A 17,452-nucleotide genomic window follows, 5' to 3' on the forward strand; every position below is an offset into this window, starting at 1 on the left:
ACGCATCATACAAAATGTAATTAATTTAGCTTACATGTTCTCTCTGTGTGAAAGAGTGGGGTTTTTTGTTTTTATTTTTCAATTTTTTCCATGATATTTATTTATTTTGGTTTTTCAAGACAGGGTTTCTCTGTAGCTTTGGAGCCTGTCCTGGAACTAGCTCTTGTAGACCAGGATGGCCTCGAACTCACAGAGATCCGCCTGCCTCTACCTCCTGAGTGCTGGGATTAAAGGCGTGCACCACCACTGCCCAGCCATGATATTTATTGAGCTCTACATTTTTCTCTGCTCCCCTCCCTGCCTCTCCCCTCCCCCCTTTAATCCTCCCCCAATGTTGTATGTGAGTGGCGGGCTGCTTCCTGCCACCCAGCTAGCTTTACCTGAAATAATTATACAGAAACTGTATTCTTTTAAACACTGCTTGGCCCATTAGCTCTAGCCTCTTACTGGCTAATTCTCACATCTTGATTAACCCATTTCTAATAATCAGTGTAGCACTACAAGGTGGTGGCTTCCTGGGAAAGATTCAGCATGTTGACCTGGTGGCTGGCTTCATGGCGACTGACCCAGAGAGGAGAGGCATGGCGATTGCCTCACTTCCCCTCTTCCCAGCATTCTGTTCTGTCTACTCCACCCACCTCTGTTCTGACCTATCAGGCCAAGCAGTTTATTAATTAACCAATGAAACAACAGATAGATAGAAACACTCCTACATCACCCCAAGGTCCCCATGCTCCCAATTTACTCAGGAGATCTTGTTTTTTTATACTTTCTACTTCCCATGTAGATTAGATCTATCTAAGTCTCTCCTAGTGTATGAATTGTTGTCAAAGTTCTCTGGGATTGTGGTTGTAGGCTGGCTTTCTTTGCTTTATGTTTAAAAACCACCTATGGGTGAGTTCAGGTGATAACTGACTTTCTGTGTCTAGGTTACCTCACTCAAAATAATGTTTTCTAGCTCCATCCATTTTCCTGCAAAATTCAAGATGTTGTTATTTTTTTTCTGCTGTGTGGTACTCCACTGTGTAAATGTACCACATTTTTTTCATCTATTCTTCAATTGAGGGGCATTTAGGTTGTTTCCAGGTTCTGGTTATGACAAACAATGCTACTATGAACATAGTTGAGCACATATCCTTGTGGCATGATTGAGCATCCTTTGGATATATACCCAATAGTGGTATTATTGGGTCTTGAGGAAGGTTGTTTCCTAATTTTCTGAGAAATCACCGCACTGACATCCAAAAGGGCTGTACCAGTTTACACTCCCACCAGCAATGCAGGAGTGTTCCCTTTTCCCCACAACCTCTCCAGCATAAGTTGTCATCAGTGTTTCTGATCTTGGCCATTCTTTCAGGTGTAAGATGGAATCTCAGAGTTGTTTTGATTTGCATTTCTCTGATGGTTCAGGATGTTGAACATTTCCTTAAGTGCCTTTCAGCCATTTTAGATTCCTCTGTTGAGAGTTCTCTGTTTAGGTCTGTGCTCCATTTTTTAAAATTGGATTATATGATCTTTTGGTGACCAATTTCTTGAGTTCTTTGTATAATTTGGAGATCAGACCTCTGTCTGATGTGGGGTTAGTGAAGATCTTTCCCATTCTGTAGGCTGTCGTTTTGTCTTGTTGACCATGTCCTTTGCTTTACAGAAGCTTTTCAGTTTCAGGAGGTCCCATTTATTAATTGTTTCTCTCAGTGTCTGTGCTGCTGGGGTTCTATTTAGGAAGTGGTTCCCTGTGCCAATGCGTTCAAGTGTACTTCCCACTTTCTCTTCTATAAGGTTCAGTGTGGCTGGCTATGTTGAGGTCTTTGATCCATTTGGACTTGAGTTTTGTGCATGGTGATAGATATGGGTCTATTTTCATTTTTCTACATGTTGATATCCAGTTATGCCAGCACCACTTGTTAAATATGCTTTCTTTTTTCCATTTAATATTTTTTGCTTCTTTATCAAATATTAGGTGTTCGAAGATGTGTGGATTGATATCTGGGTCTTCTATTCAGTTCCATTGGTCCTCCTGTCTGTTCTTGTGCCAATACCAGGCTGTTTTCAGTACTGTAGCTCTGTAGTAGAGTTTGAAGTCAGGGACTGTGATGCTTCCAGAAGTTCTTTTATTGTACAGGATTGTTTTGGCTATCCTGGGTTTTTTGCTTTTCCAAATGAAGTTGAGTACCGTTCTTTCGAGGTCTTTGAAGAATTTTGCTGGAATTTTGATGGGCAATGAGTTAGATTTTCAACAGGGTCTGAAGTCTTTCTAGTCATTTGTTGAGGGGTGGGGGGATCAAAGACAGAAATCCCCTGGGGTGACAGAGTGCTCTGATAATCCCAGGACCTGGAAGGCAGACAGAAAGCATCACCACAAGTCAGGAGCTAGCCTGGGCTACACCAAAAGTTCCAGGAAGGTGCCGGGAGATGGCTCAGTGTAGCACACCACGCCCATCTGTGCTCTATGCGCTACCATACAGTCCATGAACCAGGCAAGGGGCTGGAGATTGAAACACACAAAGACTCAAAGACAGAGATACAGGTCATCCTTGATGCCAGAATGCCCCCTTTATTGTGTCCAGGGGCAGCTTATATAGGGATAGCCACGCCCCATCCAAACCCAGCAGAAACCACTCCCCTGCCATCAGGAACTCCTGAGGGTCTCGTGCTCAGAGCAGCTGCAAGCATTACAAGTTGTTTACTGGAAATTCACAATCTGGGGGGTTCACAGCTCCCAACAGCTCAGGTTAAGAGCACTTGTTGCACAAGACCCCATTTGGTTCCCAGCACCCATATGGCAGCTCACAACCATATATAACTCCAGTTCTAGAGGATCCGATGCCTTCCTCTGACCTCCTTTGGTGAAAGGTACACAAACACACAAGCAGGCAAAATCACTTCCGTACATAAAATAAATCAAATAAGTTCCAGGTCAGCCAAAGCTACATAGTGAGAGCCTGTCTCAAACATACAAACAAAACAAAACAAAAAACAACAAAAAACCTCCAAACCAAACTAAAATAAAACAACTCCCCCCAACCCGGGACTTGCTAAGTGTGCAGAGGACAATCTTGAACTCGGGGTCACCTGCTTGTTTGCCTCCCGAATGTCTGGATAACAGGTGTGGGGGCAGCCGTACTCAGTCCTCCCACATCTGGGTCCACACTTCCCTTTCACCTTGTCAAGAATTCTGTGCTGCTCCGCACACAGCTCCTCTAGGCAAATGCTGGTTGTCTCTCTGAAATGCATGTGTGAGTTCGCTGCTCCCCTACCCCACCGCCACCCCTCCCACCACCCCGATGATTGACAGCGTCTGAGTCCTCACCAGCAGACTGGACTCAGCCCCTCAAAACATTCCCATGTCAAATGTACTGGTTTTTTTTTTTTTTAAAAGATTTATTTATTTATTATGTACACAGTGTTCAGCCTCCATGTATGCCTGCAGGCCAGAAGAGGGCGCCAGATCTCATTATAGATGGTTGTGAGCCACCATGTGGGTTGCTGGGAATTGAACTCAGGACCTCTGGAAGATCAGTCAGTGCTCTTAACCTCTGAGCCATCTCTCCAGCCCTGTACTGGTTTTCTTTTCAGTTGAGACAGTATTCAGTGAGAGGAAATACTTGATGGCGCACAGCTGAGTGAGGGAACTAGCATTTACCCGAAGACAGTAAGTCCTGATCAAGAGGGATGAAGTTATCTGATAATTTAGAAGGGAATGCAAGCTTTTTTACTGGGTAGATTGAGACTGGGCTGCCAAGAATTTCGTCTGAGCAGCTGGGATTACAGGTGTGTGTATCGCTATGCCTGGTTAAAAACATTTTTTAAAAGACTTATTTATACAATATCATGCCTGTAGGCCAGAAGAGGGCACCAGATCTCATTATAGGTGGTTGTGAGCTGCCACATGGTTGCTGGGAATTGAACTCAGGACCTCCGGAAGGGCAGTCAGTGCTCTTAACCATTGAGCTATCTCTCCAGCCCCCTAAAAACATTATTTAGTCAGGTGGTGGTGGTGCACACCCTGCCCCAAAAAACATTTTTCTTTTTTGGTCTTTCGAGACAGGGTTTCTCTGTAACTTTGGAGCCTGTCCTGGAACTAGCTCTTTTTTTTTTTTTAATATTTATTTATTTATCATGTATACAATATTCTGTCTGTGTGTATGCCTGAAGGCCAGAAGAGGGCACCAGACCTCATTACAGATGGTTGTGAGCCACCATGTGGTTGCTGGGAATTGAACTCAGAACCTTTGGAAGAGCAGGCAATGCTCTTAACCGCTGAGCCATCTCTCTAGCCTCTGGAACTAGCTCTTGTAGACCAGGCTGGTGGTCTCAAACTCACAGAGATCTGCCTGCGTCTGCCTCCCCAGTGCTGGGATTAAAGGCATATGCCATCACTGCCTAGCTAACATTTTTCTTTTCTTTTCTTTTTTCCTTTTCTTTTCTTTGTTTTTTAAAGGTTTTAATTTTTCAAAGATTTATTTATTTATTTATCTATTTATTTATTTATTTATTTATTTATTTATTATGTAGTCAGTGTTCTATCTGCATGCTTTCCTGCAGCCAGAAGAGGGCGCCAGATCTCATTGTAGATGAATGGGAATTACTAACATTTTCTTTTTTTTTCGAGACAGAGTTTCTCTGTAGCTTTGGAGCCTGTCTTGGAACTAGCTCTTGTAGACCAGGCTGGCCTCGAACTCACAGAGATCTGCCTGCCTCTGCCTCCCGAGTGCTGGGATTAAAGGTGTGCACTACCACTGCCTGGCCTAACATTTTTCTTAATGAGGAACTTTTTTTTGCAGTGTTGGGATTGAAAAGCAGGATCTCGAGTGTTAACTATTGAGCAACACTCCCAGCTAGTGTTGTATAATTAGACTATGTGCTATAAAATTAGAAAACTTTACTTTTAAGATCTATTTTTATTGTTTTAAATTAAGTACATGAGTGCAGACGCTTTGGCCAGAGGTGTCGGGACCCCTGGAACTGGAGTCACAGACAGTGGTGAGCCACCAGATATGGGTTCTAGGAATCAAACTTGGGTCCTCTGGAAGGATAGTAAGTGCTCCGAAGCCCGGAGCCACCTCTCCAGCCCAAACTCTGAGAATTGAAATGAACTGAGCCCAGCAGCACATTTATAGCTTAGCCACAGCTCTTCTGTGAGGTGGAGGCAGGAGGATTGCCTGAAGCCAGGATTTTATGACTCCCCTGAAAAAGATAATAAGGACCCCCCCCACACACACACACACACACATGCCCATCTCTCTGAGACAGGTCTCATGTAGCTCAGGATGGCCTCTAACTTCCTATATAGCTGAAGCCGGTCTTGTATTTTGACTTGTCTATCTCCACTTCCTGAGTATTGAGATTATAGGTCTGTAATTCCCCCTACAAGATCTCGTCTCTTTTTTAGGAAGGGAGGGAGGGAGGAAGGAAGGAAGGAAGGAAGGAAGGAAGGAAGGAAGGAAGGAAGGAAAGAAGGAATTATAGGGCTAGGGATGCAGTTTAATGGGCAGTTTAATACTGCTTGACCCTGTATTCCTTCCCCCCCACCCCCCAACAAACAGGGTTTGTGTAACAACTCTGACTGTCCTGGAACCCTCTTTGTAGTTTAGGCTGGCCTCGAACTCACAGAGATCTGTCTGCTTCTGCCTCCCCAGTGTTGGGATTAAAGGTGAGCGCCACCGCTACCTGACTGGTCCTGGATCCCATACCATGCATTTTATCAACTAAATTCTGGTGGCAGGAGCCTGTAACCCCAGCACTGGAAGTAATATGTAGGCTAGATCAGAAGCTCAAAATTGGGCCAGCAAGATGACTCAGTGGGTCAAGGTGCCTGCCACCAAGCCTGATAACCTGAGCTCGATTCCAGGGACCCCCATGCCCGAGAGTAACCCTTTGAGCCCACACCTATACTGCGGCGTACATACCCCACTCACGTGCGCAATAAACAAACAGGCAAACAAACAGATGTAATGTTAAAAGAGAAAAAAAATGGAAGGTCAGCCTAGGATACATGAGATCCCATGTCAAATATATACTAAATATATATATTTAGTAAAAACAAAACAATATAATAAGTTATTCTCTACCATGCTCCCTTGCGCGTCACAGACAAATTAATGTCTGTATGTTGAGTGAGTGTGTCTCCCTTCCCACCCACCCTGTTCATTGCTGACAGACCCCACTGGTACGATTTTACACCCCCCCACAGGAGGGTAGAGCGAGAGAGGGAGGGGGGGAATAGTAGCCACACGGTTGGTCTTTTCACATCCAATTGCCTCCTAGGAGGTGGGAAGAGAGCAATTCACACTTAATTACCTCCCAAGCTGACAAGCGCAGGGGAGGCTGGACCACAGAGCCGCGCTCCCCAGGGGTTGCACCGCACCACCCAGTCGGCCATGCAGCCTTCCCTGAGGCTTTCGACTCTCGGCTTCCTCCTGTTGTGTCTGGCACCGGGCCAGACATCCAAGTTTCAAGAACATGACTTTTTGCAGTTTCTGGACTTGGAGAAAACGTCTTCACCTCGCAGGTTCCAACCTGTGCCTCGCTTCTTAAGGAAGATCTTCCAGGCTCGAGAAGCCGGCGGGGCCTCGCAGGACTTATGCTACGTGAAGGAGCTGGGTGTCCCTGGGAACCTGCTTCGGCTTCTCCCAGACCAGGGTAAGGGACCCTAGTGTTTGTCAGGGAAAAATCTCAAGTGGGTGCTGTGGAGATAGAAAGAGGGGACAGAATGGGTACCTCGGCTGATAGGAGTCTGAGCTAGGATCTTCATATTCGGTCTCAGTTTTAAGATCAACCCAGGGGAAGGTGCGTGTTCTTGTCACCCGGGGCTTCTCCACGCTGCTCTAACCGCCGCTGAGCCCTTAGCAGAGTTTAACTCACTGTTGAGAGAGAGAGTGGTCTCAGATCAGTGAGGTCTGCAATCTGAGAGCTACTAGATCACACCTTGGGTGGGTCTGAATGCAAGGTAGGCCGACCCCCCACTTCTCCGTTCTCCCTCTCTCACCTCTCTCTAAAAATGTTTGTGCACGCCTCGCAGAGAGTCTGGCGGGGGTCAGATCCCGTGGAGCTGAAGTTTCAGGAGGTTGGGAGCCACCTGATAACGTGGTTGCTCTGAACCGAGTTCTGGTCCTCTAACCACTTAGCCATCTTTCTAGCCCTCTGTGTTACTTTCGTTGGATGCAAATGGTATTAATTAATTAATTACTTAATTAATTTTGAGGCAAGGTCTTTTTGTGTAGCTCTGATTGTCCTGGAACTTGCTATATAGACCTTAGCAAAATCCACCTGCCTCTGCTTCCCAAATACTGAGTGTTGGGATTAAAAGCCAGCAAGTCCCTTGATTTTTTAATTATTTATTTATTTGTTTATTTCTGGTTTCTTAAGGACAGGGTTTTTCAGCCCGGTGGTGGTGGCAAAAGCCTTAAATCCAGCACTCAGGAAACAGAGGCAGGCACATCTCTGAGTTTGAGGCCAGTCTTGTCTACTGGAGAGAGGTCTAGGTTAGTCAACACTATACAGAGAAACCCTGGGGGGGGGGTTCTCTGTGTAGCCATGGCCGTTCTGGAACTCTGTAGAGCAACGTGGCCTTAAACTCAGGAGATCTGCCTGCCTCTGCCTCCCCAGTGCTGGCATTAAAGGCATTCAATTTGATTTTTTAAAATTTTTTTTTTTTTAAGGGGGCTGGAGAGATGGCTCAGTGGTTAAGAGCATTGCCTGCTCTTCCAGAGGTCCTGAGTTCAATTCCCAGCAACCACATGGAGGCTCACAACCATCTGTAATGAGGTCTGCTGCCCTCTTCTGGCTAACTGTATACATAATAAATAAATAAATAAATATTAAAAAAATTTTTTTTTTTAAAAAACATAGACCAATGGTATTAATTTGAGCCACAATCACACTCTGTATGAAAGTCAGAGTGAGTACCATTTCCCAGTTTCTCAAACTGACCCCCTGAGGAATTACACTAGCCACCTGTTTTGAAAGTAGATTCTTCCCGGCCCAGGCTGTCCGCCCCCCCCCCCCTTCACTCCCCTACTTGATTCTTATTCAAAATAAGAGGTGGCTGGCTGAACCAGCACATTCCAGAGCCTCCACCTTGGCATTTACAAGCACAGCTTGCTTCCTTCCTAGTTACTGGTTTTTCTTTTCTTTCTTTTTTTTTTTGGGACACTACTTCGATTGGCAACAAACTATGCAGTCCAGGCTGTCCACAAACTTCAGCAATCCTCCTGCTTCAGCTTCCCAAGTGCTGAGATTATAGGAGTGACCCACCACTGAAGACCAAGGGTATAGTTAGTTACATGGCAGAGGAAGGGAAGACTTGGCTATGCGTTTGTCTCTGAAGCATTTAATGTATACCTACCGTGAGCTGAGCTGGCCTGGGAATGGCTTTGAGAATGTAGGTATCAAAAGTTACCCGGTTTAAGAGTTTTTAGAGCTGGGCAGTGGTGGTGATGCATACCTTTAATCCCAGTACTGTGGGAAGCAGAGGTGGGAGAAGCTCTGTGAGTTCGAGGCTGGCCTGGTCTACAGAGCTAGTTCAAGGACAACCAGAGCTACAAAGAGAAACCCTGTCTTAAAATTAGTTAAAAAGAAGTAAATCTCAAGGTTGGTCTGAAAGAGGGAACTGACAGGCTTCCCATCGATGAGGTTTGTCACGATGGAAGGGGAGCAAGGGAGGGAGCTGGAAGAGGAGGGAGAGCTTTCATTAGATGAAAACAAAACAATATATGGAAATTCTAAACCAGAGGGAGGGGAGGATTCCCGCTGTAGCCTCGAGAGGTCTGAGAGGCTCTGAGCATTGTTGAGACATTTCATTAAGTGGCTCAGCAGTAAAGAGCACTCACTGCTCTCTCAATTGTCTGTGTGACTTCAGTCCCAGGTGATCCAATGCCCTGGTCTGGCCTCTTGGGCACTGACGTATGTGGTGCACAGGCTTACATGAAGGCAGAACACTCTTTCTTATCCATAAGTTAGTCTTAAGTTAACAGTGAGGACGAGGGGGCTGGAAAGGTGGCCCACCCAGCACCCGCATCAGGCAGCTCACTATTGCCTGCGTTAACCCCAGAGTCAGGGACTCTGACACTTCTTGACCGCTGCAGGCACTTGCTCAAATTCAGTGCATGTACACATTTAAAAATAAAAAGTGAGAGCCGGGCGGTAGTTGTACACCCCTTTATTTTCAGCCCTGGGGAGGCAGAGGCAGGTGGATCTCTGTGGGTTCGAGGCTAGTGTGGTCTACAGGACAGTCAGAGCTGTTAGACGGAGAAACCCTGTCTCAAAGCAAACAAACAAACAAACAAAAACCCCATGAGAATGAGGCTAGTTGTGGTGGTATTTCCCTTCAGTCTTTGCACTCTCTGCAGGCAGGGGTGACTGGATCTTTTTTGAGTTCCAGGCTGGTCAGGAAAACATAAGACTTTGTCAAAAAATAAGAAATAAATAAAAATAAAGCAGAAGAAGAAAAGGAAAGAGAGAAAAGAAAGAAAAAAATATGGTGGCGCAGGTCTTTAATCTCAGCCTTCAGGAGGCAGTGGCAGTCTAGTCTCTGAGTTGAGGCAGAGGAGACACTTCCGAGAGCAGCCTTCATTTCCAGGCCAAATTCTTGGGTGGTCTGTGACTGTGGAATCTCTCTCTCTCTCTCTCTCTCTCTCTCTCTCTCTCTCTCTCTCTCTCTCCCTCCCTCCCTCCCCGCCCCATGCCTGGCTTCTTTCACCCAGACCTGTGTTTGTGGGATTTGGCCATGCTGTTGGAATTGGTAGTTTTTCCGTTCTGACTGCTGTGTAGTATTTCATACGATTACTGTGTGGCAGACACTTTACCTGCCCATGCTATGTGAGGGTTTGGATGAGTAAGTTACTGAGTTCACTGGAAGGGAGGGTGAGCTGGGAGCCACGGAGTGTGCCTGCATTCCTCTTAGCTTTCTATCAAACTAATCCAACAATAAAATGTACTTACATTATTTTCACACACATACACACACACACACACTCTCACACTCACACACACTCCACCACCACCACCACCACCCCTTTAGGATTCCACTTTGTATATCACGCTGGCCTGATTCTCTCTATGTAGCATAAGACAGCTTACAACATGAGGCAATCCTCCTGCCTCAGCGTCTTTTTTTTTCCCCCTTGATACTGGGTTTCTTTGTGTAGCAGCTCTCTTGAAATTAACTCTGCTGACCAGACTGGTCTCAAATTCACAGAAGTCTTCCTGCCTCTGCCTCCCCAGTGCTGGGATTAAATACGTGTGCTCCCATGGCCCAGCCTCTTCTCAGCCTCTTAACAACTGGGATATAGGGGTGAGCCGTCACACTTACTTCATTTCTATTTCTTTAATAGTGACCATGTATAGTTTCTATATTTCAAATACTTGCCTATTTATATATTGTTACTAGTTTTCCATTGAATTATATTTTTCATAATGATCTATTAGGCCTCTTAATCATTGGTAAGAGGATTCTGTGTGTGTGTGTGTGTGTGTGTGTATGTGTGTGTGTGTGTGTGTACTATGCATGGTGGTAAATGCCTTCAGTCCTGGCACACTGGAGACCGAGACAGGAGGATCATGAAGTCTAGACCAGCCTGGGAGACTACACTTGGGAGACTGTATTAAAGCAAAACAGAAACAAAAAGTGTGTGTGTGGTGGGGGGTGCTGGGCATATATAGCTCAGTTGGCACAGTGCTTGGCTTGCCTAGTATCCATGAAGTTCTAGGTTTGAGCCCCTGCACAGCATAAACCAGGTGTGTAAGAGTTTATCTGCAATCTTGGAACACTGAAAGTGGAGGCAGAAGGATCAGAAGTTCGAAGTCATCCTTGGCTATATAATGTTGGAGCTGGGGAGATAACTTAGCCGGGAAGAGATGACCTTATTTCTGAGCACAAGGACCTAGTTCAGCAGTCCGGTACTACGTGCCCACCTGTAATGCAGCATTCTGGGACAAGGCAAATCCCTGGGGCTCACTGGCAAGCCCGGCTAGCCAGATTGGTGAACTCTAGGTCAATGGGATCTTATCTAACAAGGTAGCCAGCTCCTGAGGAATGACACTGGACTTAAATGAAGATTGAGGAACCATCTTCCCAAGGGAGGGTTTGAATAGAACTCAGATCTATGCGCATGCTGACACTTATCTCAGAGGTGGGTCTGAAGTACAAAGGGTTATTGTGATTCTCATGTGTTCCTTTTTGCTTCTAGGTTTTTTCCTTAACACACAGGAACCCTCCCGAGATGTCTCTTGCCTACAGAAGTTCCTCTACTTTAACTTGTCTGCTATCAAAGAAAAGGGGAAGTTGACCATGGCCCGGTTGACTCTAGACTTGGGACCCAGGTCCTACTATAGCCTGGGCCCAGAAGTGGTGGTGGTGCTGTCTGTGGTTGAGGAGCGTGGTGTGTGGGGGCGACCCCACCCTAAACCAGGCAGGATGCTTGCCCTGCAGTCTGTCCCAGGCCCTCAAGGTCCACTGCACTTCAACCTGAAGGATGTGGTCAAGGATCGGAACGGCAACCGACTGAAGAGTTTGGGCTTATACTTAGAGATTCTGGCCAAAGAGGACAGCTACTCTGGGGAACATTTCCAGGTTGAGAACACCTGTCGCCGGCTGAGGGGTTCTCTTCATGCCTCCCTGCTGGTGGTGACCCTCAACCCTGACCATTGCCGCCCTTCTTCCAGAAAAAGGAGGGCAGCCATCCCTGTCCCCAAGGAGTCTTGTAAGAATCTCTGCCATCGTCACCAGCTGTTCGTCAGCTTCCAGGACTTGGGTTGGCACAACTGGGTCATTGCCCCCAAGGGGTTCATGGCAAATTACTGTCATGGAGATTGTCCCTTCTCAATGGCCATATATTTGAATAGTTCCAACTACGCTTTCATGCAGGCACTGATGCACACGGTTGACCCCAAGGTCCCCAAGGCCATCTGTATCCCCACCAAGCTGTCCCCCATTTCCATGCTCTATCAAGATAACGAAGAGAACGTCATTCTCCGACATTATGAAGACATGGTAGTTGACGAATGTGGGTGTGGGTAGAGGAAGAGGAAGGAATGGTCTTAGGGTAATTTCTTTAATAAAACTTCCATTCTGGCCTATAACCTTTTGAATATGACACGTCCATCATCACGTTTAATATCCCCATAAATACACATATTCGTGTACTTACCGAGAAGCCCTGGTAATCTTAGCTACTGTGTGCTCTAACGTGCTCATACACATAACATGCTAGACTTTTGTTCCAGGTCTTACAGTGTATCCTTTGCTGGCTTTGAACGCAGCAATCCTCCTGCCTCTACCTCTGGGATTACAGCTGTGTACCTTCAGGACCAAATATATTTTTTTTTAAGTCAAGGTCTCAATATTTTCTTCCTGCTTACCCTGAACTTACTATGTAGACTGGGTTGGCCTCAAGCTAACAGAAAGCTACCAGGATGTGTGGATCAGGCTGTCCTGTAGCTTACTATATAGACTAGGCTGTCCTGTAACTCAACAGAGATTCCTTAGTGCCTCTGCTTCCTTAGTGCTGTGATTAAAGGCGTGCTCCATACCACATTTAAATATGTAAACATTTAAGATTATAATCTAGAAAACTCACATGATTTTTAAAAATATTTTTTCATTTTTATTTATGAGTGTGAGCTTGTGTGAACCTAAGTGCACATGTAGGAGTTCCTGGTGGCCAGAAGAGGGTGTCAGATTCCTGGAAGTTATGGGTGATCAGGTGTGGCCATGTGGATTCTGGGGTCTGAAAGTGGATCCTCCAAGCAGTGAGTGCTCTTAACTGCTGAGCCTTTTCTTTAGCCCAAGATTTCTCATGTTATCTTAGATCTGAGATTACTTGCTCTCCTCATGGGTGGAGTCTTGGACTTCTGCTGTATTTTGTTTTCTTGAGACAGAGAATCACGGAGTTCAGGCATTCCTCAAGACCCTTCGTAGTCGAGGATGGTCTTGAACTTCTGACCCTCCAGATGCCACCTCTCCCATGCTGGATTGCCACCACACCCAGAGGTCCTTGCTTTGGTCTTGAGAGGTCTCATTCTGTAGTCTAAACTGGCCTCCAAGCTTCTGGACTGCCAGGTTTATAGACCTGACCCTCCATGCCTGGCTTTAGAATTTCTTTCCCTATCTTTTTTGAGACAAGAGTCTCATTTATCCAAAGTTAACTTAAAACTACCTGAGGTACCCCTAGTAAGGACGACCTTGAACTTCTAACAACCCTGTCTAAGCAGGTTGCAGCTAAGGGCATGTGCCACCATCCCCTGGCTTGTGTTTGTGTGGCTCTGGGGACCATGCCAGGCATGACTCTACCAACTGAGTAGAGTTTCAGTCCTCTTTTGGGGTTTTGGGGTTTGAGACAGTATTGCATATAATCTACTGACCTCGAACCCTTGATATCTTAGGCACTGGAGAGCTAGTATTACATATTCAGATCACCCTTGACTTTGATTTGTGTTGTTTGGGTTTTGTTTTGTTTTGAGACAGGATCTCTATAGGACTGTGCTGGTCTCCAACTCACAAGGGCTCCACCCCACCTCTGCCTCCCTGGTGCTGAAATTAAAGGCCACCACACCCTGCTGTCACCCCCCCCCCTCCGCCCCCAGGGAGAGGGTTTCCCTTTGTAGCTCTGGCTGTGCTGGAACCTTGTAGACCAGGCTAGCCTCGAACTCACTTGAGATCCTCCTGTCTCTACCTCCTGAGTGCTGCCCACTCTCTTGATACAGGGTCTTACTGTGTTGTGCTGGCTTGAATGGAACTCAGATGTGTAAACTAGACTGGCCTCAAACTTAGGGTGATCCTCCTACCTCTGCCTTCAGTGTGTGAGTGCAGGGGTAACAGACTTGCGCCACCAGGGAGAGCTCACTTATTTATTTGTTTGCAGTTGTGCCGGGATTCCAACAGACATGTGCCACCAGGGTTCACTTATTATTGCATTGTGTCCTAAGAACTGGGCAAATTTTTTTTAGTTGATCAAAATTACATATATATGTAGTGAGGAGCGAGCAGGAGCTGCGGGCAGGCCTGCTTTTCATCCTGCCCAGCTCCCGCATAACTAGCTTATGCCCTGAAATAACAACACACAAACTGTATTCATTTAAACACTGCCTGGCCCATTAGTTCCAGCCTCTTATTAGCTAATTCTCACATCTCTTGCTTTAACCCATATCTAATAATCTATGTAACACCACGAGTGGTGTCTTACTGGGAAAGATTCAGCATGTCTGACCTGGTGGCCTGCTTCATGGCGACTGTCCCACTGGGGAGAGACATGGCGATTGCTTGAGGCATCTGCCTCACTTCCTTCTTCCCAGCATTCTATTCTGTCTACTCCACCCACCTATGTTCTAACCTATTAGGCCAAGCAGTTTCTTTATTAATTAACCAATGAAATCAACTCAAACAGAAGACCCTCCCACATCATATATACACACAAACACATACACAAATACCACAAACACATACATACACAAACATGAACACACACAAATACCACAAACACACCACAAATATGTACATATGCACAAACAATACAAAAATACCACAAGTACACACACCCACACCATAAACTCGCGCACACTCAAACACCACAAACACACACGCAAAACTAAAACTAAAAGAAAAGATTGAGCAAGCCAATCAGCCCCGATCATTCCTCTGTGGTCTCTTCTTCAGCTTCTGCATGCAGGTTCCTCCCTCGAGTTCCTGCTCTGTCTTTGCTCAGTGAGGAATTGTCCCCTGGAACTGTAAGATGAAATAAACTCTACCCCAAGTCGTCATGGCTGGAGTGTTGGCCACAGCAACAGTAAAGTAAATGAGGACACCTTTCAATAAAAGCTGTTAAAAAGCAGGCTGGAGAGATGGCTCAGTAGTTATGAGTGACTGCGGCTAAATCCTGAGGACCAGAGTTCAGATCCCATCACCCACATAACAAGCTTGAGATCCTATACCCTCTTCAGGCCTCCACACAAGAGATGTGTGTGTGTGTGTGTGTGCGCGCGCGCGCGCATCCACCTACTTCCCTACCCCCCACTCACAGTCTTTTTTTTGTTTTGTTTTGGTTTTGGTTTTTCGAGACAGGGTTTCTCTATAGCTTTGGAGCCTGTCCTGGAACTAGCTCTTGTAGACCAGGCTGGCCTCGAACTCACAGAGATCCACCTGCCTCTTCCTCCTGAGTGCTGGAATTAAAGGCGTGTGCCACTACCGCCCAACTTTGTTTACTTATTTATTTATTATTATTTTTTGATACAGGGTCTCACATAGCCCAGGTTGACTTTACCCTCACCACGAAGCCCAAGGGTGACCTTGGCCCCTGCCTCCGTACCCCATTGCTTGCACCACCACGCCTGCCTGAGCTTTACTTCCTGGCCATTTTAGTTTCTACTTAAAACAGTGTCGAGCACTTCCTCTATTAGGAAGCACACATGGATGCTTCACTTCCGCGCAGAGAAACTGGAGTGTGTATCTTTTAAAAAAAATTATTTATTTATTATGTATACAATATTCTGTCTGTGTGTATGCCTGAAGGCCAGAAGAGGGCACCAGACCCCATTACAGATGGTTGTGAGCCACCAAGTGGTTGCTGGGAATTGAACTCAGGACCTTTGGAAGAGCAGGCAATGCTCTTAACCTGTGAGCCATCTCTCCAGCCCTGGAGTGTGTGTCCCTAAAAGTAGGACCCTGGTGAGTCAGCTATCAACAACTGTCTCTGTCAAGTCTGTGTTCTGTTGATTTCATCATTATTTTGTTTTGTTTTGTGGGTGGGGAGGAGACAGAAGTGATGTGAAATATTACACGTGACCAGATTCTCTCCTTGACTCCATTGGCTAGGCTTCCCCACCATCACTCCACGTAGCTGGTTTCCTGAGCTATAGTAACTCCCATGGGATCTCAGCGATGCTGAATTTCCCCACTTTGACATTCAGAGCACTGGGCAGGAATTTGGCTGCATTATCTGGCAGAATTGTGATCTCGTGTCTGACTTGGCAAGCGTTCTGCTGGGTTTGGCCAGATTGCCCCACCCTCCCTATCTGACCAGCCAGGATGTCTCAACAACTCCACTTTCCTTTCCGTCCTAGATGCCAGGGGATGTTGTAACAGGCCCAGACCTTAGCACAACTGATCTCATGGTGGAAGTGCCATTCAGGCTGTAAAACTCAGCACATAGACAGCACCACCTGCCAAAGCTAAAGCAAAAATCCATCAAAGTCTACAGTTCTGGGAACATCTCTAATGTACTGACCTTGCTTTTTGGCTTCTGCGGTTCTGTTCTGGATAATTGTTCTTGTTAACTGCAGTGTGTCAACCCTGAAGATAGTTTTGTGCTTACCCTGAGTAAGGCTCAGGCCTACACTAGATCCTGAACACCCAGTATTATCCACAGCTGGATAATAGAGACTTCTATTGGTTTAAATCCTTGTCTGAGCAGTCTTCTCTGGTGGATACCCCACGACAGGGTCTTTTCACCCACATTTGCTTCAGGGTGAATCCTGTTTGGGACCTGGCTTGTAACTCAATGATGTGGAGCCTGCATGAAGCCCTGGGTTCAATCCCTGTACCCAAGTCTTGTTTCTGTAATATTTCCATGCTCTTTCTCCTCCATCACCCTGGTCCTTGGCACTTCAAGCTGCCGTGCTCCTTTTCTCTTGTATTTAAGACTGAGCGTTGCTGGAGAGATGGCTCAGCGGTTAAGAGCACTGGCTCCTGTTCCAGAGGTCCTGAGTTCAAGTCCCAACACCCACATGGTGGTTCACAAACATCTGTACTGAGATCTGGTGCCCTCTGCTGGTGGGCAGGCACACATGCTGCAGGTAGAGCACTGCACACAATCAGAGCTTTATTCTGTGTGTGCACGGGTGTGTAAGTCGAGGATAAGCTTTAAGAGTCAGTCTCCTAACAGGTGGGTCTTAGGGACAGCACTCAGGTCACCAGGCAAGGTCGCAAGTGCCTTTCCCTGCTGAGCCATAGTGATGGCCCTCGCTTTGTTTTTGAGGCAGGATTTCATTTACCCCAGACTGGCTTTGGAGTTGCTATTGATATAAAGCTAAGGATGATCTTGAATTTAGAATCCTTTTCTTTCCCTCCACCTCCCAAGCACTGAGACTCTAGGTGGTCGACAGTATTTCCAGTTTATCTGGTGCTGTAGACAGTACCCAGAGGGCTTCATGTGTCCTAGGCAGACACTCTACCAACTGAGCGACATCCTTAACCCCAGATATAATTCTTTGTGAACAAAGATTTGCCATCCCTAGCTTTTACCTTTGCCCCATTCCAGTACAATTTCTCATTTTGAGAAAGAACCCAGAGAAGTCACATAGCCCTGGATGTCTTGGAGCTCACTCTTGTAGACCAAGCTGGCCCCTGACCCACAGAGATCCACCTGCCTCTGTGAGATGGGCATAGTTTAAAAATGTCTTTTAGATATGTGAAAATAGCTTGGTCAGGAACCCCACTATGCCCAACGCTGCACCTGAT

General features: G+C 46.2%; 1 protein-coding gene across 1 annotated transcript; it reads left to right on the forward strand.

Moving 5' to 3' along the window:
* Positions 1-6,380: 6,380 nt before the first annotated feature.
* Positions 6,381-12,019, forward strand: Gdf3 (growth differentiation factor 3). The gene is made up of 2 exons (XM_038317845.1): positions 6,381-6,642; positions 11,190-12,019. Exons 1-2 carry the CDS (start codon positions 6,381-6,383, stop codon positions 12,017-12,019), a joined length of 1,092 nt encoding a protein of 363 aa, XP_038173773.1.
* The last annotated feature ends 5,433 nt before the right edge of the window (positions 12,020-17,452 follow it).

Source organism: Arvicola amphibius, chromosome 2 (assembly GCF_903992535.2).
Source record: "Arvicola amphibius chromosome 2, mArvAmp1.2, whole genome shotgun sequence".
Classification (NCBI taxonomy): Eukaryota; Metazoa; Chordata; class Mammalia; order Rodentia; family Cricetidae; genus Arvicola; species Arvicola amphibius.

Excerpts from the sequence above, each read along its gene's own strand:
- Gdf3 (XM_038317845.1), top strand. The coding sequence starts at position 6,381 with ATGCAGCCTTCCCTGAGGCTTTCGACTCTCGGCTTCCTCCTGTTGTGT. Across the intron at positions 6,643-11,189 it reads TCGGCTTCTCCCAGACCAGG|GTTTTTTCCTTAACACACAG; the intron begins GTAAGGGACCCT and ends TTTTGCTTCTAG.